At 38.3% G+C, this 26,439-nt stretch overlaps 1 protein-coding gene across 1 annotated transcript in view; it reads right to left on the reverse strand.

The window, feature by feature from the left end:
* Positions 1-710: 710 nt before the first annotated feature.
* LOC122801286 (vomeronasal type-2 receptor 26-like) overlaps positions 711-26,439 on the reverse strand; it is an 81,747-nt gene continuing 56,018 nt past the window's right edge. Inside the window, exon 4 of the mRNA XM_044070834.1 lies at positions 711-1,609. Coding sequence (XP_043926769.1) covers positions 711-1,609 — 899 coding nt within the window. The remainder of the gene's footprint in view (positions 1,610-26,439) is intronic.

Here is a 26,439-nt window from a genome sequence, read left to right on the forward strand (position 1 = left end):
TTATTTATTTTGCATTTGTTTACTGGGAGTTTCTGACTGGGCTAAAAGCCAATTTTTAGTTGAGGCCCAAGGAAAAAAGCTCCAAAACAATAATATAATATAATATGAGATGAAAAACTGACTAACATAAATAATACTAAAGACATATGTAGAACTGCAGGCTAACAAAACAAAATGATTCAGCTGCAGGATAGTATTGTGAATAAATAGTTGAAGGTCAATACTGTTACTGTATGAAACAATATACAGCTACAGTCAATATTTGTGCTACTCCAAGGAGAAGTAAAAACTGACTCTAGGATAAAGGGGGAGCAGCAGTGAAAGAAAGAGATCAAAGAAGAAAAAGAAAAGGTGAAGTAAGGTTTAGCTAAAGGAAGAAGCGTAAAAAATAAGTGAAATAGGGATTAAAAAAGGAGGAGATGAAGAAAAGTGTGAAGTGAGAAAGGTAGAATAGATGTATAGAATGCAAGGTTTAGTACACTAAGGAGAAGAAATGAGCATATAAAAAAGGGACACTAGAGTTAGGAAAGAAATGTTCTGGTACTTAACAAGGTATATATTTCAATAGTGCTTTTATTTCATTTTCACTGCAGAATATTAAGTCATTTCTATATTATGGTAACACAAAATTTCCTGCTAGCAAACCTTGTCATCAGATATGTTAAACGTTTATTTTTCATGAACTTTATTAACTGCATTTTAGTGCTTAATTATAACTTCCTCATTAAATATTCCTTTGTATTCATCTCGGGTCTCAACATAATAACATAACACTTTGGGGCAAATATACAGCAAAGCAGTCCTGCAGCAGAAGACAAAATTGCAAATATCTCCAAAGCAACCACGTATCTTCCCTTCGCACTGAGGTATGCTGGTACAAAGGATATCCAAACACATGCAAAAGCCACTATGCTGAATGTAATATGCTTTGTTTCATTGAAGTTGTCAGGTAATTTTCTTGCTAGAAATGCAACAACAAAGCTGACTTTTGCTAAAATACCTAAATACCCCAACATGCAATAAAACATGACTATAGAACCCTCATTGCATTCAATTATTATCTTATCTTTTGTTGACTTCATGTTATATTCTTTAAAAGGTGGTGAGGTAACTAGCCACACTATAGTCAACAAAACTTGAATTAATGAAGACAAAATTATTATGTAGATTGGGATTTTTGGTCCAATCCATTTCCTCATCTTACTACCTGGCTTTGTAGCATTGAAGGCAATGACCACAGTGACAGTCTTTGCGAGTACACAAGTAATACAAAAAGAAAAAACAGTGCCAAAAAACACTTGTCGAAGCATACAGGTTACTGTCACTGGATTACCAATGAATATTAAAGCACATAAGAAGGACAGCATAATAGAAATTAGCAGGAAGTAACTGAGTGCCCGATTGTTAGCTTTGACTATTGGAGTCCCTCGATATTTAATGAATACATACAGTACAGAAGCAGTAACTAAAGAGCAGAAAATGGATACAGCTGATAACGTTATTCCCAATGGATCATCATAAGAAAGAAATTCAGCAATTCGATGGATACATCTGTTTTGGAAGGCATTAGACCACTGGTCGTCTGGGCACTTCATGCAAGCAGCAGAATCTGCTAAAGAAAAGAAGATATGAGTAAGTAAGATACATCTAATTTAAAATAATTTGCAATTTACTATGTTCCCCTGTAAACAAAGAGGCTAAACAGTTAGAAGTAAACTTATAAAATGAGACTACAACTATTGCTAATACCAAATTTTGCATTTTTGTTTTATATGTTTCCCTTTGTGCACCTTAAATGTGCTTCATAGTAATTGCTTAGTGACATGGTTGTCAGCTGAATAGCATACAAAAATACAATAGGCAGTGATACTGATTAACATATTACATCTTTACTTTCATTACATAAGGTAAGAGTTCTTTTATTATCAGTTGGCAGCTTGGGTAAGTTGGAGTTTTACCTCAACATCTGAGGACTTATAACAGCTAATAACAGCCCATCTGTTCAATTGAGTCTGACTTCACTTTCCTGCTTCAGCTCATTTTTACAGTTATTATGAAATGATGCATAAAGTTGCTGTGTTGCATGCACTATGATTATTGTGGAGACAAGCTCTCACAACTCCTATGCAAGATTCATCATCGGTACACCCAGATAAAGACCACCAAGTCACATGTCAGTATAGTGCAGGGAAAGTTAAACCTCTTGTATGTCTATAGCTGTATTGTTTTTGAACTGTCACTCCCTGATAAGGTAATGACTGCATTCATGGAGATTTACTTCTTGTAAACTAATTTGTTATATATAATATAAATTAGATCTGTCATAGCATCTTCTATTCATGCAATTGTTCAGTATAAGGTTCCATATTACAGCTCTGCTGCAATTACATAAGGTAAGAGGTTTTTTTCTGTCTCTCCTGATTGAGAGATTATTGTGCAACTGTTTTTTACAAACTCTGCAGTAGTAAGATATTTCTTTTGCACAACTTTAGGTAAGAAGTAGATTTTCTGTGTGTTCTGTCGGTCTGATTGGTCACCATAATTAAGGTCAGTGATGACTGCAGAAATGGAGAAGCACTGCAGATTATGTCACGTTTAGCCAGCTTAAAGAGATACAACAAAGGCTCTCATAAGTTTCCATGCACCATTAAGAAAATACATTTTGACCACTATTACAGGAGGTTTAAGGTATCGCACAGTGAAAACTCTAGCTTGGCTAGATTTTTCTTGTCATTTTTACTTTCTCAATAAATCCTCATAACATCCAACAACTACTTTTAAGGACCTTCATAAACACTGTCTTTTCTTTTTCTACTAACCTTGTGAATCTTTTTAAACTCTGTGCCAAAACCCCAGCTTACAGTTTTTTTGTTGCATTATTTAGGGAAACAGCGTCAGAGTTCCAAGGTTCCATTCTGTCCTACCAAACATAGTAAAGGATTTTGGTAAATATCTGGCTTTCCTGTTTCCTTATCTACTTCATTAAAGTGCAGGGGAAAATAATTTTCTCACCAGTTTTGTAAACTTCTTCATTTATGCTAATTTTGCTTAGAGCCTTTCCCTTCCATAAATTCCCCATTGCCAATTGCAATCCCTAAAACATTGCCTCTGTATTCACCACCTCTAATTTCTGTCCTGCCCCATCTTTACTTTGCCTAGACTTGAAAGTGTCTCTCTAGAAACTTATATGATATTTTTTTAGTCTTCCCATCCCATACCAGCTCTGTGTCCTAACCCCTTCTACCGTGGTTTCTAGTTCATTGCACCAGCTCTTGGACCTTTACAACTTTATCTAATATACTCTCTTCCACTGACTTAATTCTTTATCTTGAGAAAGTTGTAACAGTTCAGTTTTATCTCTTAACATTTCAAAACCCTTCCTGATCCATTAAACTTTTTTTAATTGAACATACTTGAATCCTGCCAGGCATATCCCTCTGCACAACTTTCTGCAGATTTGCCCTCAATGCTTCTATAGCTTCAAGACTTCCTTCCTTCTTTTCTTCTCTAAGCTGTAGTCACAGCTTCTATTTCATTAATCTCAACTTTTTTGTGCATTAACCTTTTAATCTTCTCAGCATTAAACTTAACGCATACATGATCAGACAAATGAATTTCTTGCAACTAAAATATGAAATCCTCTTTACAAGAACTTGTCCACTGTACTCTCAAGACAGTTATCTTGACTAGAAAATGTGTATTCTTTATATAAACTATGTCTCCTACTTCAAACATCCCCCTAATCTTTGTTGTTTTTCCCATTCTAACAAAATCTGGCTCAGGCTTGTGATCTAACGTCTAACATTCATAACAGTAAAATCTCCTACTGTCACCTAAGATGTCCAAGTTGTAGTGTTCCTTTGCCATTGTTAATAAAAGTCCATAAATAACAAGGAGGTTACCAGCATTTGGTCCATGTATGCATCACAATATTTAGCTGTTCCCTTTAGACATAAAAAAATAGCAGTCATCTCCCTATCTTATCTTCTTTCACAACATTCCCCACAGCATGGGGTCATTTCGGTACTATGATCATGACACATCTCTTGTTATGAATATTTTAATGGGTTAAAACCCATTTCCTTCCAGTATGCCTATCCATTTGTACTATCACTGTTTGTAAAAAAACACAATGCACACTTCTTCTCTATGCATTTTTCTTATATTTTTTTTCCCACCATGACTGGCTGAAATATCCATCACTTTGCAGAAAGGAAAACTGAATAATCCCCAACTCATTCCAGCTCTAGTTATTCTTTTACACTCAATAGCATTGGTCTGCAAATTTTATCTGGGGCTGCATCATACTTGGTCCTTGGAACAACTATCATTCTACACCCAATTCCTAAAGATATGATGTTTCACAGTATGTGTGGTGTCAAGAGCTTTCACAAATGCCCCAGTACTGTCCTTCGTTATACCCATAGATAAAATACACTCAGATATTTTCCTTACGTGCTTTAAACTAGCTGTTGATAGACTGTGTATTTTTGTATGCTTTTATTGACTAAATTAGTCCCACTTGGCCTACTGATACTTTTCATGGGAGATTCAGGGTGCTATTCATATTAAATATAGAAAACTATGAACAGTCACTGGAAAATTTATTTTGGACACAATGACATGGTGTGGTAGACTTTGAAGGTAAAGAAGTTAAAAACAAGAAAGGATGAGGTTTAGAGGAATAACATAAGCAATAAAGGTACTGAGGATTTTCAACTTTTCTTTTTTTAAAAAAGTGTATTTAATTTAGTCAGTTATATTATTAGCTTTTAGGGGAATGTGGGGAATATTTATGTTTCATACCACAAGAGAGAAAGAGTTTCTGAAAACCGTGTACAAGTTTAAAGATAGTTACTAGGCAGGCAGTCTAGGAGACCATTAAGGAGCTTGGCGCAAAATTCCAAATTGTCCCAATGCACTGTCTGGTTAATTGACTTGCTCAAGGTTGCAACAGGTAAATGAAATTAGGATTTATACACTGTACCCTTTGCATATGAATCAACTCATTAACAAGCCAGAGCTTTATTCTCTGGCATTAACTGCAAACTTGTTTTGGAGTAAAGTAGCTGCTAGGACTGAACCTGATAAAAAGGTGGATATTGTATAACAAGATAAAGAAATTAGGTTTAAGGTTAATTGATGAAATATTCTATCTGATTTTGTTGAATATTCACTGGGTATTAAGGAAGGTAAAAGTCTGGAAATATAGTGTGATAGGAAATCTTTTGTGGAAGAAATATGAAAAACTCTGGAAAATAATAGGAAAATAGAAAAGGAAAGATTTGGTTGTTAAAGAACATGTAGGTAAGCATTACAAAATATTGATTGTGAAAAGCAGATGTGGAAACTTTCCAGAACAAATGGCACACTGGCATGAGCATGTGTTGGAAACATATTATTAGATGGAACAATGGCCATAAGTAAAAGAAAAGACAAAAGAAGCAGCAAAGAAGAAAGAAAAGGTTGCATTACATTTGGAAATGGAAACATTTTTCTATGGAATTATAGGTTCATAGGTTCATACTAGGCTATCTGCCCAAGGGCATTTACAAGCCTAGCCCGTCGTTTTGTGGCTTACGCCACCCCTTTAGTATGGGGAACTATACCCATTATTTTGCTGTGCCTCTGTCGAGCAGTGACACTGAGGTAATCCCTGGGGTATATCTGCTTTCTCCCATCCATTGGTCAAGATTTCTCTTGAACAAGGCCAGCAAGGTGCTCTGCCTCGCATATACCGGGATTTTGTTCCACAGCATAGGGAGTCTTTGGGTGATGAATCTATCCCTCCAGCACGTCCTATTAATAGCCGTGTCGAGGTTTAAGTCTCCCGCCCTTGTGGCTCTGATGGATCTAGATTTTTTGAGGTGAAGCATATTCATCAAATCTGGGTTTGACATGGCCTTGTATGTTAGGCAAAGGTCACCTCTGAGCAAGCGGTAAGTGACTGAATAGAGCTGGAGTTCTTTCAGTCGGGCAGCATAGGACAGATTTTTGAGACCCTTTATCCTTTTGGTGAGGAACTTTTGTGGCCTCTCAGCTGCTGCAAGTGTCAGGTCAGATACATTCCGAATGGGGCATTGTACTCAATCATTGGTCTGATGAGTGATGAGTAAAGGGAGACTATGACCTCCCTTGATCTAGATGAGAATCCCTTCATGATAAGGTGGGCAATGTAGAAGGTCTTCCTAACTACTTTAGCTACATGGGTGTCGAATGACAGACTACTATCAACCTGGGTCCCCAGGTCCCTGATAACTTCTTCTGTGCTCAGTGGATTGCCACCTATTTGGTAGCTAGGGGTAACCTTGTTTTTCCCGAAGGGTATGACTATGCATTTTTTGGCATTTAACTTTAGGCCATGGCTCTGGCACCAGTTATCCGTTTCTGTGAGACCCTTCTAAAGGATATCTGTGTCAGATGTGTTTTCTACTATGCGCCCAGTTTGCAGTCATCTGCAAACTTTGTCAGCCATAACCCTCCTGTGTTTGCTTGTACTTCGGAAAAGTAGATAGTAGATATCATGCGTTCCGGCCCCAAAATCCGGACAATACCAAGAAAGGAGGGGGGTATCCATATTCATCAAGGACACCCACACCTCAAGACTGGTGACAACGCACGATGCATCGGAGACCATCCAGGTGCAATTAACCATAGGCAAGACTGCTCTGCAAATTGTAGCATGTTACAGGCCACCCTCACAAACTCAGGAACCTCACATGGCCTTCCTGAAAACACTAGAGGGGATAAATGTATCACCAAACACCATCATACTAGGTGACTTCAATTACCCTAATATAGACTGGGAACACTACTCAAGCCCAAATACCCTAGCCCAAAAGTTCCTGGAATTCATAAACTCAAATGCCATGGAACAACTAGTCACCATCCCCACAAGAGGAGATAACATACTTGATCTCATCATCACGAACATGGGAGCACAATGTTCAACACCGGAAGTATACCCCTCACTGGTGAGATCAGATCACAAACTAATCTCGCTGGAGGTCCTCATCCCACCCCACCTGAAATAAAAAAGACCACAGTAAAGAACTTCTCAAAAGCCGACTTCACACTTCTAAAGACTAGTGTGGTCTCCTTTAAGGCCCCCGAGCCGGCGGAAAACAGTACTCAAGCCGCTGAATCACTTACAAATGCTTTCAACCAGCACCTGCAGGACTGCATAGATAAGGCAATCCCAAGCAAAACAAAGACTCTTTGTACCAATGGCAAGCGTCCAGTCTGGTGGACCCCAGCCATAAACAAACTCTACAACAAAAGGAGGAAGCTACTACAAGATAGAGCAAAATCCTTAAAAGGTAAGACACCCTTGATCACTATAAGTAAAAAACTAAGAGCTCTCATAAAATCATCCAAAGCAAATTTTGAGAGAAAAATAGCTAAAGACTCAAAAGACAATCATAAGGCCTTCTTTAGCTATGTTAGAAACCTGGGAGGAAACTCCCAGATATGCTCAGAACTAGTTCAGAATGATGTGAAGATTACTTATCCTACAGACATTGCCAACATGCTGGCTGACAGGTTCAGTGCAAACTTCTCCCCCCCCCAAAAGGAGAGATATCTATACCAAACGATTGCAGCCCCCCAAACATCTCCAACGCCCAAGTGAGAACTGCTCTCTCCAAAGCAAAAAACACAGCATCCATGGGACCTGATGGTGTCCCCGGCTGTGTGCTCCACGAACTCAATGAGGAATTAAACCCACAGCTAGGACAGCTGTTTAATCAAAGTCTTACCTCTGGATACGTACCCAGGGAGTGGCGCACTGCAACTGTGGTCTCACTTCACACAGGCGGTGCCTCCACCGACCCTGGAAAATACCGGCCCATTAGCTTGACAAGCCTTATCTGCAAAGCCATGGAGAGGATCATAATGGACCTCATAAATAAAGACATAGGGAATTTGCAGACTTTGGATCCAACCCAGTTTGGCTTTGTCAAAGGCAGATCATGCCTTTTAAACTTGGTTGACTTTTTCGAAACAGTCACCAAAGCCATTGATGAGGGAAAGGCAGTCCATACAGCCTACCTCGATCTGGCAAAGGCCTTTGATACAATACCCCACTCGGGTATCATTGAAAAACTCATCAGCTTAAATGTTAACCCATACATCACAAGATGGGTTGCAAACTGGCTGAGTGACAGAACCCACAGGGTCAGAGTTGCTGGCGCCATGTCAGACTCAAAGCCTGTCACAAGTGGTGTCCCACAGGGCTCAGTCCTGGGCCCACTCTTGTTTGGCATCTACTTTTCCGAAGTACAAGCAAACACAGGAGGGTTATGGCTGACAAAGTTTGCAGATGACTGCAAACTGGGCCATAGTAGAAAACACATCTGACACAGATATCCTTCAGAAGGGTCTCACAGAAACGGATAACTGTTGCCAGAGCCACGGCCTAAAGTTAAATGCCAAAAAATGCATAGTCATACCCTTCGGGAAAAACAAGGTTACCCCTAGCTACCAAATAGGTGGCAATCCACTGAGCACAGAAGAAGTTATCAGGGACCTGGGGACCCAGGTTGATAGTAGTCTGTCATTCGACACCCATGTAGCTAAAGTAGTTAGGAAGACCTTCTACATTGCCCACCTTATCATGAAGGGATTCTCATCTAGATCAAGAGAGGTCATAGTCTCCCTTTACTCATCACTCATCAGACCAATGATTGAGTACAATGCCCCATTCGGAATGTATCTGACCCGACACTTGCAGCAGCTGGAGAGGCCACAAAAGTTCCTCACCAAAAGGATAAAGGGTCTCAAAAATCTGTCCTATGCTGCCCGACTGAAAGAACTCCAGCTCTACTCAGTCGCCACCGCTTGCTCAGAGGTGACCTTTGCCTAACATACAAGGCCATGTCAAACCCAGATTTGATGAATATGCTTCACCTCCAAAAATCTAGATCCATCAGAGCCACAAGGGCGGGAGACTTAAACCTCGACACGGCTATTAATAGGGCGTGCTGGAGGGATAGATTCATCACCCAAAGACTCCCTATGCTGTGGAACAAAATCCCGGTATATGTGAGGCAGAGCACCTCGCTGGCCTTGTTCAAGAGAAATCTTGACCAATGGATGGGAGATCGCAGATATACCCCAAGGATTACCTCAGTGTCACTGCTCGACAGAGGCACAGCAAAATAATGGGTATAGTTCCCCATACTAAAGGGGTGGCGTAAGCCACAAAACGATGGGCTAGGCTTGTAAATGCCCTCGGGCAGATAGCCTAGTATGAACCTATGAACCTATGAACCTAAGAGTGGGCCCAGGACTGAGCCCTGTGGGACACCACTTGTGACAGGCTTTGAGTCTGACATGGCGCCAGCAACTCTGACCCTGTGGGTTCTGTCACTCAGCCAGTTTGCAACCCATCTTGTGATGTATGGGTTAACATTTAAGCTGATGAGTTTTTCAATGATACCCGAGTGGGGTATTGTATCGAAGTCCTAGCAGCTACTTTACTGGCATGAGCATGTGTTGGCTTAGCTATGCTAAACAAACTGTCTTTAAAAGAATTATAAACAGCATCAGTAAACAAAGAGTGATGCTAACTGAGAAGAAGACGTTGTTGAACATTTTTGTTATTATGTGGTTGGGCACAAAGGGTATGGAGTGCTACAAAGGGAATTTGAAGTCAAGCAAGGATAGAATAAATTAAGTTGGATATGGTCTTGTATGGAGAACAAGAGGGGTGGAATAGTGAAAAAAGTTGATGAAATGAGCAAAAGTATTTTTTTCATGTGCATGGCATATGTGGAATGAACTATATACAACAAATAGAATCAGAAAATGACTGCAACATAAATCAGGCTTTGATTTTGGAAAAAGAAATGTGGCTATAAATTGAATGAAACTATTTTGTGAGAAAATGTAAATGTTGTGCAATGTCTTTGATAAAGCATGCCTATTCTTTTCAATAAGTTCCATGGAATCTTTTAGATTCAACTAAGCTCAGGCACATGGTACCTTGGATTAACATTTTGGGTAAAGGGTGGCAAACAGAGGAATGCAGCATTGTCTTTATGCTGCACTAGAGTGCCGGTAATGGAAAATAAACGCAGTACCTTTTATGAGAATCAAACTCAATCTGTTTTGATCTTCCACCATGAAAAGTGAGTGTACTACCTGTGGAAGCACATACACTGTTTTACACTCTTGCTCACTAAACAATACTTATATCACCAATAAATGGAAAATATATCAACATTTGGCTTTCTAGTACTTATTAAGTTTTCTTTTATAGGTAATTAAAGCAATGCCTTATCAAATTTCTCTAAATATCAAGGCATACTTAATGAAGAAGAACATGGAAATTAAACAAATGCTCCATTATTCAATATTTTTTATAATGTAGAGCAGGCCATCATCATCTTCAACCATAAAAGTCTTTCACTGACATTTGCCAAGAATGTATTTCTTGTATGGACTGACACAAATCTTTAAAGCTACACTAATTTAGTCTAAACTGGTATTTCAATGAAATAATAAACTTATCAGGCAAAAAATGCATTAATATCCAGGGTAAATAATTATTCCCCATATATAAAATATGCAACTGATATTCAACTTTCCTTGACATAAGGAAAATGGAGGTTTGACTAAAATATCTAGCTAGTATCAAAAACGTACATTTGTTGTTATGTCTTATGCCAATGTTTAAACTGGCCTTAATATGGTTATGCTCTATGAGTGTTAGAGTTGTATCGCTGTTTTATCATTTCATAAACTGGGATCCAGAACAAAAGGCCGACATATTTAGCATTGTATCTGCCATGGTCTGGGTTATTCTCTATATGGTAACATTAATTAAGTAGTATATGTTGATGCTAGGCTAACTGTCCCCTGCTCATGTTCTTTTACTGGGAAGACATAGTTAAGTGACTAACAGTAATACAATTGTGATCTGTTTTTCTCATGATATGCTATTATGTACTTAGGCCTGAAGATTGTTTCCTAGGGAAGTTTATTAAATAAGAGATTTAGTAGATATGATCTCCAACCAGATTAACTACTGTTTTTAACTACAGAAACAATTAGAGTGAATATTTACAACAGTTCATCAATTACTAACCTGTACTGATTACAGCTGCACTGTATTTTTTCCTTCCTGATATACTCTCCCACCAGTACTATCGCTGCTCTTTCCAACAAATATCCTAACCACACTTTTTCTTTTTGCCTCTAGCTTCTCCAGTAAAAAATTACAAATCAGCTGAGAATCATCCTGTATCTAACTGACCCTTCAAGCCAACTGCCGCTAATGGGAAGAATTACCCAAAGCTAACTAATGTAAATTACAGGGCCTGTATCCAAGTGTAAACGTATACCAGTATACAGTTAATGGTGAACTCACTGACAAGGACCCTAGAAAACAGTTTAAATCCCTTCTTCTAACTCTTGTAATCCTATTCCAGTATCTTATATTCACCCCAGTAGTATACTTTGTTCTTGATCCTACCCCATGACACCTATATACCCCGTCATTCACCAGCAACTCTGGCTATAAACACAACAAAGAAAAAAGAAAAAGAACAAATTATTATTAAGAAAAAGAACTGACTGGTGTGTAGTCCATGTGCTAGTCAAGTACTATAATGCACATCGTTTTCTAAACATTGGCTACACCAAAATTTGGTTAAAACCCTTGGTCAACAGTGCTGACTGTAGATAATGACAAGCTGTACATATTAACCCAATACTAGCTGCCTTTGCAACATTCAGGGGAGGTAGCATACTTACCATTGAGGGCCAGACTGGGAGATAGTTTTTGTGCATTTATCAGGGCTTGTTCTTCCTGTTTTGTTCACACTTGCTATGCATGGACTCACTCCACTCCCCTACCCTACCCCATTTCCCACCCACTCCCACTACAACTACAATTATCTTCAAGCTAACCATACCCACTACCCAAAATCTCCAGCCACACACCAGAACTTAATTAACCTAGCACTGTTTCACCAAATATAATTCTTAAAATATCTGCAAGTACCTTAGACACTGACAAATCAGTTACCCAAAGCCTATAATGACCTCAACTACTCATTCTACATGTAATATTATTCCAACAATAAGAACCCTAGACCTACCTCAACAACACAAACCTAACCCAAATAAAAGTCATTTAAATACCCATTTAAATCCCAACATACATTAAGCTAAACCTTGGTCACTAATCATAACTCAAATCCCTTAAATCTCCACAGTTTATCTACACACTCTTTCATTACTAGAACTAAAGTTAAAGAACAATGCTGTTAAAAAACAGCATGCTAGCCACATGCTCAACACTATTCATTTTTCTTACAATAACAGGCTATTTAACTTCATACCATTACTATCCAATCACTCCAACCCCTACGTATACTATCCCCTACACACCCTCAGAACAAAGAACACTTAAAACATTCTTAATATCCCCATCTATCTATAACATCACATACATTGACCAAGCCTCATGCACTATCTTCTCACAACAATCTCTCGCATACATATCCCTAACGTATAATAAGCATATAGCCAACTTTTTAAACCTAATCACACACATAGCATCTTAACCCATTCTTAGTGGAGATATTCATCCAAATCCTGGCCCTAAAATCAATAGAAATCACATTTTCACCTACCCAACACTCTGACTCAACCTCTCCAGAAAATATATTGATCTACTACTACTAAATATCAACGTTAGAAGTATCCTTAACAAAGTACAAGAATTACATGCCAGTATTTCTCTCTATTCTCCAGACATTGCCCTATTAACAGAAACATGTATAAAACCCAATATTAGCAATAATAAAATTATACCACCATGTTGCTATATTCTAAGGTTAGACAGAAAAAGCAAAAGAGGTGGCAGTATCATATTTTTTATTTAAAAATACCCTCCCTCTAGAACCTATAAATCTAAACACTCCAGACTCCAATAATGCTGAAATAATGCTCACTAAAATTACAATAAACTCCAAAAAACACAATTTTAATTGGTGCCTATATCCCTCCTAGTAAGAATCTCTCCATAGCCAAACACATTCTACAATGGTCATCAAAAACCCTCTCAAAAGAAAGAATCATCATGGGTGATTTCAACCTCAACTGGAACACCTGTGACTCCCGGAGCCCAACAAATCTCATAAACCTTAATGGTTTCAATCAACTGATTAATTCCCCACAAGGATAGTCCCTAAGTAAAAAAAGCAGTCCATCTTGCACTGGATCCTAACCAGCAGACCCAACATCTCTCTTCAGACAGGCTGTCTACCAGACACCTTCAGCAATCACTTTAAACACCATGTAAACCCTTTGAAAATGAACATCTACAATCAGATTCACAACAAAACAAACTTTAGCTCTAAAGAATTCATTTAGACATGTAAACATTGTAATTGGTCACCATTCAAACATCTCTGCAAGAAGCCATTGTTTATTTTAACACTACTTTCCTCAGTATGTTAGACAAAGTAGTCCCTCCCTTGAACAATTAGAATAAAATACAATTTTGCACCATGGCTTACCAAGGAGACAAGATCACTGTTAAAAACTAGAGACAAAGCTTGGGAAACACGGTAAAACAATGCAAAGTAAACAGGCATACTTCAAACTAAGAAACAAAACCAAAAGACAAATCAGACAAAGGTAATTATTATAATCTTATCCAAAAAAATATAGGAAACAACCAAAAAAGTTCTAGTCAGCAATAAAAAAAAAATCCTGCAACCAGGGCTAGCTAATAGACCTTTCCCATCAACCACTAATACTTTACAGAATCCATCCTAGCCCTAGAAAATAGCAAGTCAACTCCTCTACCACCTCACACAAGTCAGACAGCAATACCTTCTCCTTCCAACCTTCCCCTACTTGTACCATAAAAAATGTCTAAAAAATCTTAAACCAACAACCCTTGCAGCTGACCTCCTACCTACAGATTACCTTAAAAGCTCAGCTGAAGCCATCTCCTATCCTATCCTCATTAATCGATCCATCTCCAAGCATAACATACCAACCATCTGGAAAATATCACACATTATCTGACTTCATAAAGGTGGAAATTTTACAAACCTGTCCAACTACTGTCCTATAGCAATACTGTCACCATTATCTAAAATCCTAGAGCATTGTATCTTCTCTCAGCTACTAAGCTATCTACTAATAACTTTCTATCCCACACTCAGCATACATTTAGACATAAACACAGCACTACTACTCCTCTGATGTCATTCACTAACATCATCAATCAACTCAGAAATAATGGTAACCTAGTCTCCTCTATCCTTCTCGATCCATCCAAGGCTTTTGTCTCTTGCAACAAACTTCTAAACAGTCTTTCTGAGCTCAAACTCATCCATTTTTCACTTGCCTGGTGCCAAGATTATCTATCTGGATGCCAACAAGCTGTAAAATGGCAACAAACCCTCTCCCCTCTACTGCCTGTCACTCTAGGAGTCCCCCAAGATTCTATCCTTGGTCCTCTTCTCTTTACACTGTTTATTAATAACTATACTCCTCCACCCTGCATGTGTCCCTTGTCCAGTATGCTGATGATTCCACTTTACTTTGCACTGCACCAACCTTACAGTAACTTCAGCACCTAACACAGCAGTCCTTCTTAGCAATAGAATCATGGCTAACCAATACACAGCTTATTCCTAACCCCAGTAAGACTAATCTTATGCTTTTTTACCCCACAAGAACCACTGACATTACCATTACCCCCTCTTTCAATATCTCCTCTACAAATAATACAATTACTTCTCCACTAAGCCAAACTAAACTTATAGGTGTGACTATTGATAGCAACTTGAAATTCGATATTGACATAGCTCTAACAATAAAGAAAGTCAATAAAAAATGAGTTCCCTTTACAGAAATAAACAGTTTCTAACACAACACAAAAGCCACAATTGCCAGAACTCATCTTGTTTCTACTCTCCTCTATGCCTCTCCAATTCTCACCAATCTAAAAAAAAAAAAAACAGATTGAAGTAAGCTTGAGACCTGCTACAATAAAATAGCTACATTTGCTACAGACTCATCTTATAGATCAAATCATTGCCTAGCTTTTAGTTAGCTCTCCTTATTAGAACTGCCCAACCTCTTAGCATTCTATTAACTGACCATGGCCCTTAAACATCCAGAAAAAAACTTGCCCTTGGTAACCTCTTACTATCATATACAACTCCTCATTAATTGCACTCCACCAATAAATCATAGCTGATGATATCAAAAGCTAATGATACTACTGGAGAGTTCCTCTACTTGAATTATATATCCAAAATCTGGAATTCTCTACCCTCTGAAATTAAAACAATCAGCTGCACCTCATGCTTCAAAAAGAGCCTAAAGTCCCATTTAACCAGCTCATGGATATGCCCTGTACCAATCCTGATTAAGGATTAGTTGGCTCTCTTATAAAGCCATGCTCTATGAATTTCTAGCCACCTTAGCAGTTCAACCACTATTCTAAAACTCATAAAAGTCTCTGTCTCCTTCTCCTCTCTACTCTTTATTGTCTGAGAAATAGCTTGAGTTTATGCACTCATATGCTGCCAGAAACTCCCACAACGTATTTCATATGCTGTTAAAATCATGATTTTGTAAATATTGTACACTATGCTCAACTCTATTACCTCAAATGTTATCACTGTGATCCTATTGTTTATTCTGTTTGCATATTGTGAATTCTGTTTATCATTGTATCTAACACACTATGCTCAATTCTGTTACCTCATATGTACCACAGTGATCATATTGTTTATTCAGTCTGTATATTGTGTATTCTATTTGTGTTTATTATCTCTGTATTTAATCATGTATTTAATTATGGAGCTTTTCTGCCTGGGCCTCTGCTGAAAAAGGACAGCTTGTCCAGTCAGACTTTCCCAGTGAACAAATGTAAAATAAGTAAATATTGTTTTAATGCAAATCATCCAGGATATATTGAAATAGTAGCAATCCATATGAACCTAACAAGGGCGCCCACAGGCAGGTGCAAGGGGGTGCACTTGCACCCCCCTGGAATCGGCTAGTTGGGATTAGTTTTATTTTCATAAAAAAATTTTTTTTTTTTTAAAGGGCAGGCGTTCCTCCTTAAGAGCGCCCGGCGTTCCTCCTTAAGAGCGCCCTTTGCATCCTGTCCCATCGCACAGACGCAACAGGTGTTTGCAACCTGTTTCTATATCGGGAATTTGAATTCCAGACTCCAGCGTGGACTATGGGCGGAAACGTATGCTGACATCATCGCATGGCGCGAGCGGGAACTGAAACGGATGGTTTTAGAAGCAGTTTCTGCTGATGGTCTGACAGGTTTTTCTTTTGCGAGGACTTACTGAAGATGGAGTGGAGTGGAAACAGGTGTGCTGTGGAATCTGGACGCTTTTCAGAGTGAGTAAGCTGACGTGTGTGTGTGTGTGTGTGTACATACATACTAGAAAGAGTGAGGTTTATATTTGTTTACTACCTTAGTTACCTAAAAAGAGGGGGTGCCAATGTGCCATACAGGTTCTTAGACAGCAATTGTAAGTTATGTGTTGGTAGACATTTGAAAAGATACATACAGGTAAGAATATACTGACAATATTATTGTGGGTTTTCACAAAGAAGGGGGTTTGCATGCACTGTATGTTTTTTTGTTGTCATGTCTTTTATTATACTCCAGATTTAGAGGAGTTGAAGGGACTGTTTAATCATTTTATATTGCAATTTTGTGTAGCAGGTCTAATGAGATCTTGACAATAGTTATATAAATCTTTTGTATGGGTCTTTTGGGGAGTCTGGTCATTTAGTGCTAGTTCTTTTGTCTGTATAGTTGAGTTTTATTCAAATCTTTTGTATGGGTCTTTTGGGGAGTCTGGTCATTTAGTGCTAGTTCTTTTGTCTGTATAGTTGAGTTTTATTCTGCCACTCACCATGTTTGGTCATCTTTTGGGTTTTCACAGCCCTTACTTTTGCAAACTTTCAAACTGCAGACCTATTTTTATTACCTTACAACAGAGCCAATGTTGTTCAGAAATGTATTTTGTCCTTTGTTTTTATGTCTATTTGAAGGATTTGGTTAGTCAACAATCTTAACAGTTCAGTTGAATATTTTGACTGATAGATCTACAGAAGGAAGACACTTTAGGAAGTACCATTTAATAGACTAGAGCTTACACTCAATAACTTCTATGAGCTGGTGTCTAAAAGTGTTTTTTAATTCTTGTAAGCAGTGAATTAGAGTAGTGTGAGCTTGTGTGTGTGCACATGTACATACTCTTGTGGGTTCATGCCCATTTGAGAGCGAGCATGCTTCTAAATCATATATGGTGGTAAATAATTATTTTTCTAGTTAAGGTCTGTGTCTGTGAGAGGAGAATGGATAGGGCATTTAATTAATTTCTGTCATGTACCAGTGCCTGTTAAACTTCCAGACTCAGCCTGGGTCTGAATGACTTGAAAGTAACCAAATGCTTGGTCAAAACATGTAACTCTATTGGTTCCCAAGGAGTACTAAAATTATTGAGTCTGACAATATCACAATCAGCATGTTCTTCAAACTACAGAATGGTAGACATGAGTAAATGGCATCCTGTGTGGGCTCATGTGTGATGTTTCAAAAGATATAAGGTACACAGATATACTTTCTTAATGTCTATGCACTGGGATCAAAATATACTTTTGGCATAAATGGGAGTTCCCTGTCATTTATATGCAGAGTATAAAAATAAATCAGATAAAGGAGCTGGTGAATCTTAAGCTGGTTTTACTTTTATTCTTCCTTGCACCTTTCAAGTCCATAGAGTATTACTTGAATCATGTTTCTATTAGTGCTAGAGTCTGAGGATTTAAAATTAGATTTCCTTCCCTTGAGTAGTTATTCCACTACATAGCCTTCTGGTATTTAGGTAAACTAAACAAAGCTGCATTTTAAGTATTTGAGTGCTTCTCAAAGTTGTATTTTTATAGCCGCTGTTGGATTTAAAATAATATAAGACCCTGCATGTGTTTCAGTGCCACCAGTGTTCTATAGTGGAATGAGTAACAAATACACAAGTCATTCTTTTCTGTGATGCTCTTTTGAGGCTTACTGAGATGTTGAAAGAATGTGAGGTTGTGTAAAAATACAATAACTTAAATGCAGTCTCATGAAAAGACTTGAGGTTAATCATGTCTTTTCAACTTCCTACAAAACTCACTATTCATTCTATGTTTGGTACATGAAAGAAAAATGCTGCCAAGTGGAATGAATGGTATCATTTCTATTATTATTCTGCATTCATCAGGCCCATAATTGAGTACAATGCCCCTTTTGGGATGTACCTTACCAGACACCTGCAGCAACTGGAAAGACCCCAAAAGTACCTCATAAGAGGATCAAAGGGCTCAAACAGATGCCATATGCTGCCCGGTTAAAGAAGCTGGATACCTACTGCTGTTTGCTCCACAAACTGTTTTTTTTTTAACCTTTTTTCCCCTTTAAACAAGTGCTTTTTCTTTTAACATGCACACCACTTATGAAAACACAGCACACCAATGCAAGGTGTATTGGGACAGTTGCAGCTGCTCATTTAATTTTTTTTGGGGCAGGTATTTTTCCTTACCTTTTTCAGTAGGCTTACCTGGTTTACAAATAAAAAAGAATGTTTAAAATTTGTTCCTTTTTGGGACTCTGTCCATTGTTTTTGGCTTTGCCCAAATTTCTTGAATAAAAAAGTGAAACATTTTTGACTGCTCCTTTTAAAGCAGGCTATAATTACTTATAGTACCCCAAGATTCAAGGTTGTAGACCCCACCTTTTTCCAGACTGGCAAAATTTTCATTGCATGCATAATGCAGGTAGGAGCTGAGAATTTACTGAAATATTTTTGATTAGTAAGAGCTTATTTTATATGTCAGTGTGCAGGGGATTGACTGCTGCTTTGCTGTATATGATACAGAGCTCTTGCCATTTTAAGTACTGATTTTTTTCACAGTAAGCTGTACACTGTTAGACAGACATACCCACACCTGCAGAGTATCTCACAAAGGTTACTGTAGCCAACATGCCTATGGCTTACACTACTGTGATTCTGTATTTATATATTGTGTGTGGAAGTAGACTGTTATCATGAAAATGTTCTGACTAGGGCAGTTTTGTCATTACTGGTGCATGCATTTTGCTTCATTGCCTACTGGAAAAATGTTCAAACAATAAATTTAAAATGCAGTTGTGTGTGGAAGTAGACTGTTATCATGGAAATGTTCTGAATAGGGCAGTTTTGTCATTATTGGTTAATGCATGTTTGTTTCATTGCCTACTGGAAAAATGTTTAAACAATAAATTTAAAATGCACTCTAACAAGTCTAATGTGTGCTGTATTATACAAGGAATATAATTTAATACAATCAAGAAGGTGAATCAAGGAATGCATACATGTATGCATGGCCCTAAAATATGTTTGAAAACAGCCCAGAGGAAAGTGTGAAAGGCTCAAAATCATGAGAAAATGTTAAGCTTTACTCTTAGGTTCATAGGTTGGTACTAGGCTATCAGCCCTAGGGCCTATACAAGCCTAGCCATAACAATTCCCTGGCTATTTCTTCCCACATTATTTACTTTCCTGGACCCCTGTCTAGCAGGGCGACTGACGTGATCCCTGGGGTGAATTTCCTTTCTCCCATCCAATCGTCAAGGTTCCTCTTATGGTCAGACCTGACTAACGAGGGGGTGACCATAGGTATGGAGCATTGATTTCCCATGTTGGTAATGACCAGGTCTAGGATATTGGAGCCCCTGGTGGGACTATGGATTAGTTGATCCAGGGCATTGGAATTTATGAATTCCAAGAACCGTTGCGCAAAGGTGTTGGGACATGAGACTTGTTATCAAAGCAATGGATGAAGGTAAAAGTTTACACCATATTACCTTGACCTGGCCAAGCCTTTTGATACAATCCCCTACTCAGGTGTAGTACAAAAGATGAATAATGTAGAGGCAAACACTTACATCGCCAGCTGCATTGCCAGCTTGGCTCACAGGATGCAGGAGATCAAAACAGGGGAAGAGACCAGTCACCAATGGAGTCCCCCCGGGTTTGGTGCTGAGACTTTCTGTTTGGCATATACATCTCAAAAATAAAAGGAAATACCAAAGAGCTTTGGCCAGCTAAGTTTGAGATGCCTGCAAGCTAGAAGTTATTGAATCCCCAAATGACTTAACCAAATAATAACTGGTGTCAAAATCATGAAAATGCTCTCTGAGAACTGATCCAATTGTTTGGCATTTGGGAACTTGTGTGTACAGTGACCTAACTTTTGACCAACATGTGCCCAACATCATAAAGCCTTTCTATATTGCACAGCTTATAAACAAATTGATTGTGACTAGATCTAGAGATGTTGTTGTCCCCCTTTAGATAGCTCTCATTATGTCAATCATTTTGTATAATGCTCACTTTGGCATGTATCTGTCCAGCCCCATGCAACAATTGGAATATCTTCAGAGATACCTTACTAAAAGGATACAAGTCCTAAACAATAGGTCTTGCATGGACTACCTCAAAGATTTATTATTATACTCAGTATCCTACAGAGTGCTTAGAGGTGACATGTCTGGCATACAAAGCATCCTCTGACATAATACAGATGGACCTAGTGAACATCAGCAAGTCAAATGGCATCAGAAATACTCAGTCCAGATATCTAAACTGAATGTTGTGGAGAGATGGATCTATATCACAGACTACCACTGCTGGAACAGACTATCCATAAAAATAAAGCAAAGCTCATCCATCCATATTCAAATGCAACTTGGATCTAAGGATGGGTAATAGAAAATGTACTCCAGGGTTTCCCCTCATGCCACTAATGGACAGAGGCAGTTCCTAAATGCTGCATCCCTTACATGGCCCCCTCAAATTATCTATGGTATGATCACAGTTGTTCTCACTAGGGCTAATATACAATTATCAGCCATGGGGATAGCTAAGACCAATCAGAAATCGTTAATTCAAGCACCAAAAGGGAATTGGCAAAGCTTAAAATGTCCTCCAAGTGAACCTATGCTGTGGTAGCAAATAGTTATAAAAAATTACCCTTTTTAGTTCACTAAGTGCCCCTGTCTCCCTCCGCCCCCCCAGCCTTTAACAGCTTCTGGCGCCTATGGTGTGTGTGTGTGTGTGTGTGTGTGTGTGTGTTTAAAAGGTGTGTGTGTGTGTGTGTGTGTGTGTGTGTAAGAGGGAGGGGAGGGGTGTATGGGGGGTTTATACCTCACAATTATCCAGATTTTTGCCTCATATTTTCAGATTGTTTCTCATAAAATTGTCTTTTTTCTGGCAAATCATTGAAGACTGAAGTTGAGTTTTAGACTTCATATCCTCAGAAAATGCATACTAATGCAACAATTTTGTTCTATCCACTTTCTAAGGAGGTCGGGGTATGTATGTGTGTGTCATACCTCTCAACCATACAGATTTTCACAGAGGTTGAGGTATGTGTGTGTGTTTGAGAGAGAGTGAAATGCCATATTTAAAGTCAGCAGGTAGAATTTATTTTCAAGGAATTGTGAGCTTCAAGGGAAGAGAAGTTTACTACTGCTTATGCTAAGTCTGCTTAAAATGTGCAACCATTTTGTTTAGCAAATGGTATCACTGTTGTGGTGTAGAAGTTCAAAACAGTCTTATTAGCACAGTAGGTAGCATACTTGCATCTTAATGTAGAGGGCTGTAGGTTCTACTCCCACCACATGTGTATTTTAAGGGGTGGAGTGCTGCAGTCCTCCTTTGGATGAGATGCCTAGTAACTATGAACCTGTGTTTCCGCTTGCCACTTATTTCTATTGCAATATACAAGCTTAGCATTTTTTTTAAATGTAACATAGGCAATTTATTGTTTAAGGGCAGTAGGCACTGAATTTGTAGATGAAACACTGAAATATAAAGCTGTTTTCTAGCAACAACCTCTCCATTAGTTTCAGATCTCTTTAATGTGAAATTATTCAGATGACTTTTACTTCTGCAGAGATTATGCATATTGACTGATATTGGTAGATTGTAATGATAGACGTTTAAGTGGTCTTTTATGGTTGAAATGTTCTGAATTGGGCAATTTGTCATTATTGGTTCATATGTTTTGTTTCATTGCTTAATGGAAAAATGTTCAAAACTATAAAACACTCTAAGTGGTGCAATATTAACAAGGGATATAATTCAGTTATTGTATATTATAATTAATACAATCAGGAAGGTGAATCAAAGCAGTTATGTATGGTTCTGAAATGTGTGCAAGGGGCCTATGATTTGAAAACAGTCCAAAGGTAACCTTAACCTGCCACTGGCCAGATGCATTTTATTTGAATGTGGGTTTCAATGCTGTTTCCGTGCATGTGAGTTTCAAAGGTAGAGAAGTTTTAATGCTAAGTCTGTTTTCATTGTAAGACTATTGCTTTGTTTAAGTTTAGCAAATGTCTGTCAGTGTTTGTGCTATAAAATAGGAGGTTACTAGGCTATTGGCCCTGAGGCCCTAAAATTTGAAATAAAAGTTGAAAATTAAAACCAAGTATCTGTAATCATTGCAGAAGTAATGCATAAAACAGTATGCACACAGAGTTTTGAATAGTGTTTATGGCAACTGGGGAGAAATAGCCAGGTAATGAGATACTGGAATGGCTGCGTGTGTGCGCGTTGGGAGGGCTGAAGGGGGTGGGGTTCTGGGCGGTGCCTTGAAGGGGAGGAGTTGGGGGTGGTGCTCCGGGTTTGCACCCCCCTGCAAAAATTCCTGCGGGCTCCCTTGGAACCTAACAAAGTAAAACCTTTATGACAGACCACTAAGCTTTGCCAATAAACAGATAAAAGTTTAGAAGTTTGATTATTTTACATAGCTTGAACTGTAACACCACTGAAACACAGTCCTTCTAACATGTTTATAATGTTTGAAATGCAGACAGTTCAGAAGTACAAGAGAGATAGAACAGAGAAAATACAAAGAAAATCAGGTATGTTATGCAAAACTAAAGAAACATACCTGATTTTCCTTTATTTTCTCTGTCCTGTCTCTCTTGTACCACTCAAATGTCCCAATTTCATACTTTATGAAAAAAAAAAGAGATCTTCCTTTCTCTGATGTTTCCTTTTCAAAGCACTGATGTACTGTGTAAACATGGGAATGTAAATCCCATATGCATGAGAAGCATATCAAGAAAGCTCCAGGATATAGAAACAAAGCAGAAAAACACTACAGCGCTGTTATATGAGGACATTATTTAAGAAAAATAAGTATTTTTTTTAATAATTTCATTGTATAACAGAAATAACCAATTGCTGGGTGTGGACAAAGCTGCTTTACCCATGGCTGGCTTTGTTTGGTCACTCAGGCTTCGCCCTTGTGACCAAACCATGCCAACTGTGGGTAAATCCAGTATCACCCACACCCAGCCATGGGTTATTGCTATATTATTATGATCCAAAGAAATATTTCTGTAATCATGTAAGACAACCCCAATATATCAGCAAGTAAACTGTATTTTCAAGAGCTTTCCAGTGATGTATGACAAGAATTGGTGGAACACTGCTCTTTTGTGATGTTGTATAATCAATGAAAATTATGGCTATAATACATTAATACACACAACCTTTGTAAATAACAAAATTAATCTACTGAGCTGTATATGTAAGATGAAAACGATGAGTGCCAAAAATGTGTGGGATAATACTACATATAAGGTGGCATAATTTCTTTGCCTATAGGCTGCAAAGATTTTGCAGTATTAATCCCAGTATGCTTTATCAAACAAACATTTATATCTGTGCAAATCTTCCCATTGCCCTACAATTTTTGATGACATTTTTAGTTAACATCCGTGGCTTGCATATAACACCCAAAAAATAACTGTGCAGCACTCCATTTCTTCATAATTAATATAAACATGGAAACTGTTTCCTATTTGTATCACTTTAACAAACTGCAGCCCTATATACCTTGTGATGACTATTTTACTGAGCTTACCCAGCAGATTGTGTCCATTTTTAGATGGCATCTCATTCCATCTTGCATGATCTACGATACATGAGATATAAGGCTCGGTATTAGATGATTTCTAATATTAAACACATGGGTGTGAGAATGCTCCATGTGATCCTGTACATCTGTAAGCACTCTTGTCCATCACTATTTATTGCTGCTAAAATTCTCATTGTTCTTACCTCAGTTTGTATCAGTTCACTTCAGCAGACTTCCCACAGTAGACCTTTTATTCTTAGACAGCAGAAAATTCATAAAGATCAGTTTGGATTGGGTTCAGGTTCCTAGACAGTATGGCATTTCCATGCAGTGCGTTTGTTTGGAGAAACATGGGTGAAGTGGCATTCAGCTGCTAAGACTTAACATTATTGGAAATTCCCTGTGGGTAAAGAGAAGTATTCAGCACAATGCCCACAGCTTCAATACACAAGTACATGTGGGCAGGGGAGGGAAAGTATGTTGTGCTTGCTGTACAGTACATGCTTACTTACAACATACAGACGTGTGTTACAGCAATGAGGTAATCCTGCATGGTGGTGTAGTCTCACGTATGACCCAGTATGAGTTTTAGGCAATATTCTATAGATACAGTGAAAGGGATAATCATCCATGCACACCATTGACAATGACACTGTCTATGGTACATTACATTTTACTGACATGCCCAATGGGCTTCCTATCTGCTGATGCCAGCCTTGTTGCCTGCTGTCTACAGGTACCTTGTTGGCCATGGACAGTATACTGCCCTGTGCATTTGGTTATTGAAGGTGTGGACATAGTATTGCATGCCTCTCTTTGTCTACAGAAAATGTGCAACACCCATATGCCCCCAAACAATTGTACTGCAAGAAAATGTCTTGCTGCCTATGATCCTGGACCCAGTTGTTTATTTCTGTGCATCTTACAGTCAGGCATAAAGACATCTGGAATCATATAGCATAGATAAAATATATTTCCATAAATAGTGTTAAATGAACACTAGTTACTTATATGGAATGTGTAGTCATAGCAGCATTTATAACAAAACCATTAGGTGTGCCATTGTGTAGATGGATAAAGCCCTAACTGTGGCCCAGTCAACCCAGGTTCTATAAGTGACTGAGGCGTGTGAGGCACAGCAAAGGAAGAATGAGCATGCCTGTCTTGGGTGGAAGCCAAGCACGTGGATGATCCTTGGGTTAGATCTCTGGTGGAGTCTAATAGGTGGGCAACATTGGTTGAGTTGCTGCAAAAGTGAGACAATACACCACGTGTCCTTTCACATCTATTGATTGGATTTTACTGGAGTGAGGAAGGGGAAACGGAATTAGCATGTAAGCAAAAATACCCCAACACCAATATGATGCTGCACCAAGATACCTCAGTTTCTTCACTGCCTCTGAACATGAATCAGATTAAGTTTTGGCATGTGCAGGAAAACCCAGTAGACCTGATGGATATGGAAGAGTCAACGATGGAAGACGATGGGCAGCTGTGAGGTGGGATGGGGATGGTAATACTGAAAGAAAAAAAATCTTAGCACTATTGGGAATAGCAATGCTGAGGGATCCACTATGTCTTTTCAACAAATCTGACCTTGTACAATAATACCTTTGCAAAAAGAACTCATAAATGAGAGTTTTCATACCAAAGGGTAAATGGTCATGCAGACAAACCATTCAGTAAAAACCACTAGGCCATCCTGGAGGTACTTGCCCTTTTCCTCACTATAGTGTGATCTTAGAGTTGTTATATATAGTTAGGAGGGGCATGTGGGGCACAGCCTCCCACTTTGGTGGATTTTTAATCCCTTTGTTGTGTGTATGTTGTCCTGCTGGTCAAGTGGTTACTTTCCCAGTGAATGTTTTTGTTGATTTAAGGTTTCGCGTAAGTGAAGATTCAATATTGTCATATTGGTAAAATGGGTTTCGCTGATATAGGACTTTGAAATTCTGAATTATACCTACATATATGTATACACACACACATATATATATATATATATATATATATATATATATATATATATATATATATATATATATATATATATAAATATACATATAAATAAACTAGTAGTGAAGGGAAGATTGGCTAACATGATGATACAAAACATTTGACTAGCGGAGTGCTGTATAAAAATGATTATAGGTTCATAGGTTCATAGGTAGGTGCTAGGCTATCTGTCCAAGGGCATTTATAAACCTAGCCAGAGAATGTCAGCTTTCGCCGACCCATTGATTAATTAACTGAGCCTCTGTCAAGAAGAGCCAATGAAGTGATCCCAGAGGTGTATTTTCTGTTACCCATCCACTTTTCAAGGTTTCTCTTGAAGAGTGTTAGTGAGGGGCTCTGCCTAATGTAGCTAAGAATTTTGTTCCAAAGCATGGGGAGTCTCTGTGACAGGAATCTATCCCTCCAGCATGTTCTGTTTATTGTTGTGATGAGGTTTAGGTCACTAGTGCGAGTGGCTCG

The sequence above is a fragment of the Protopterus annectens genome, chromosome 4.part1 (assembly GCF_019279795.1).
Source record: "Protopterus annectens isolate FY-2018-M chromosome 4.part1, PAN1.0, whole genome shotgun sequence".
NCBI classification, from domain to species: Eukaryota; Metazoa; Chordata; order Ceratodontiformes; family Protopteridae; genus Protopterus; species Protopterus annectens.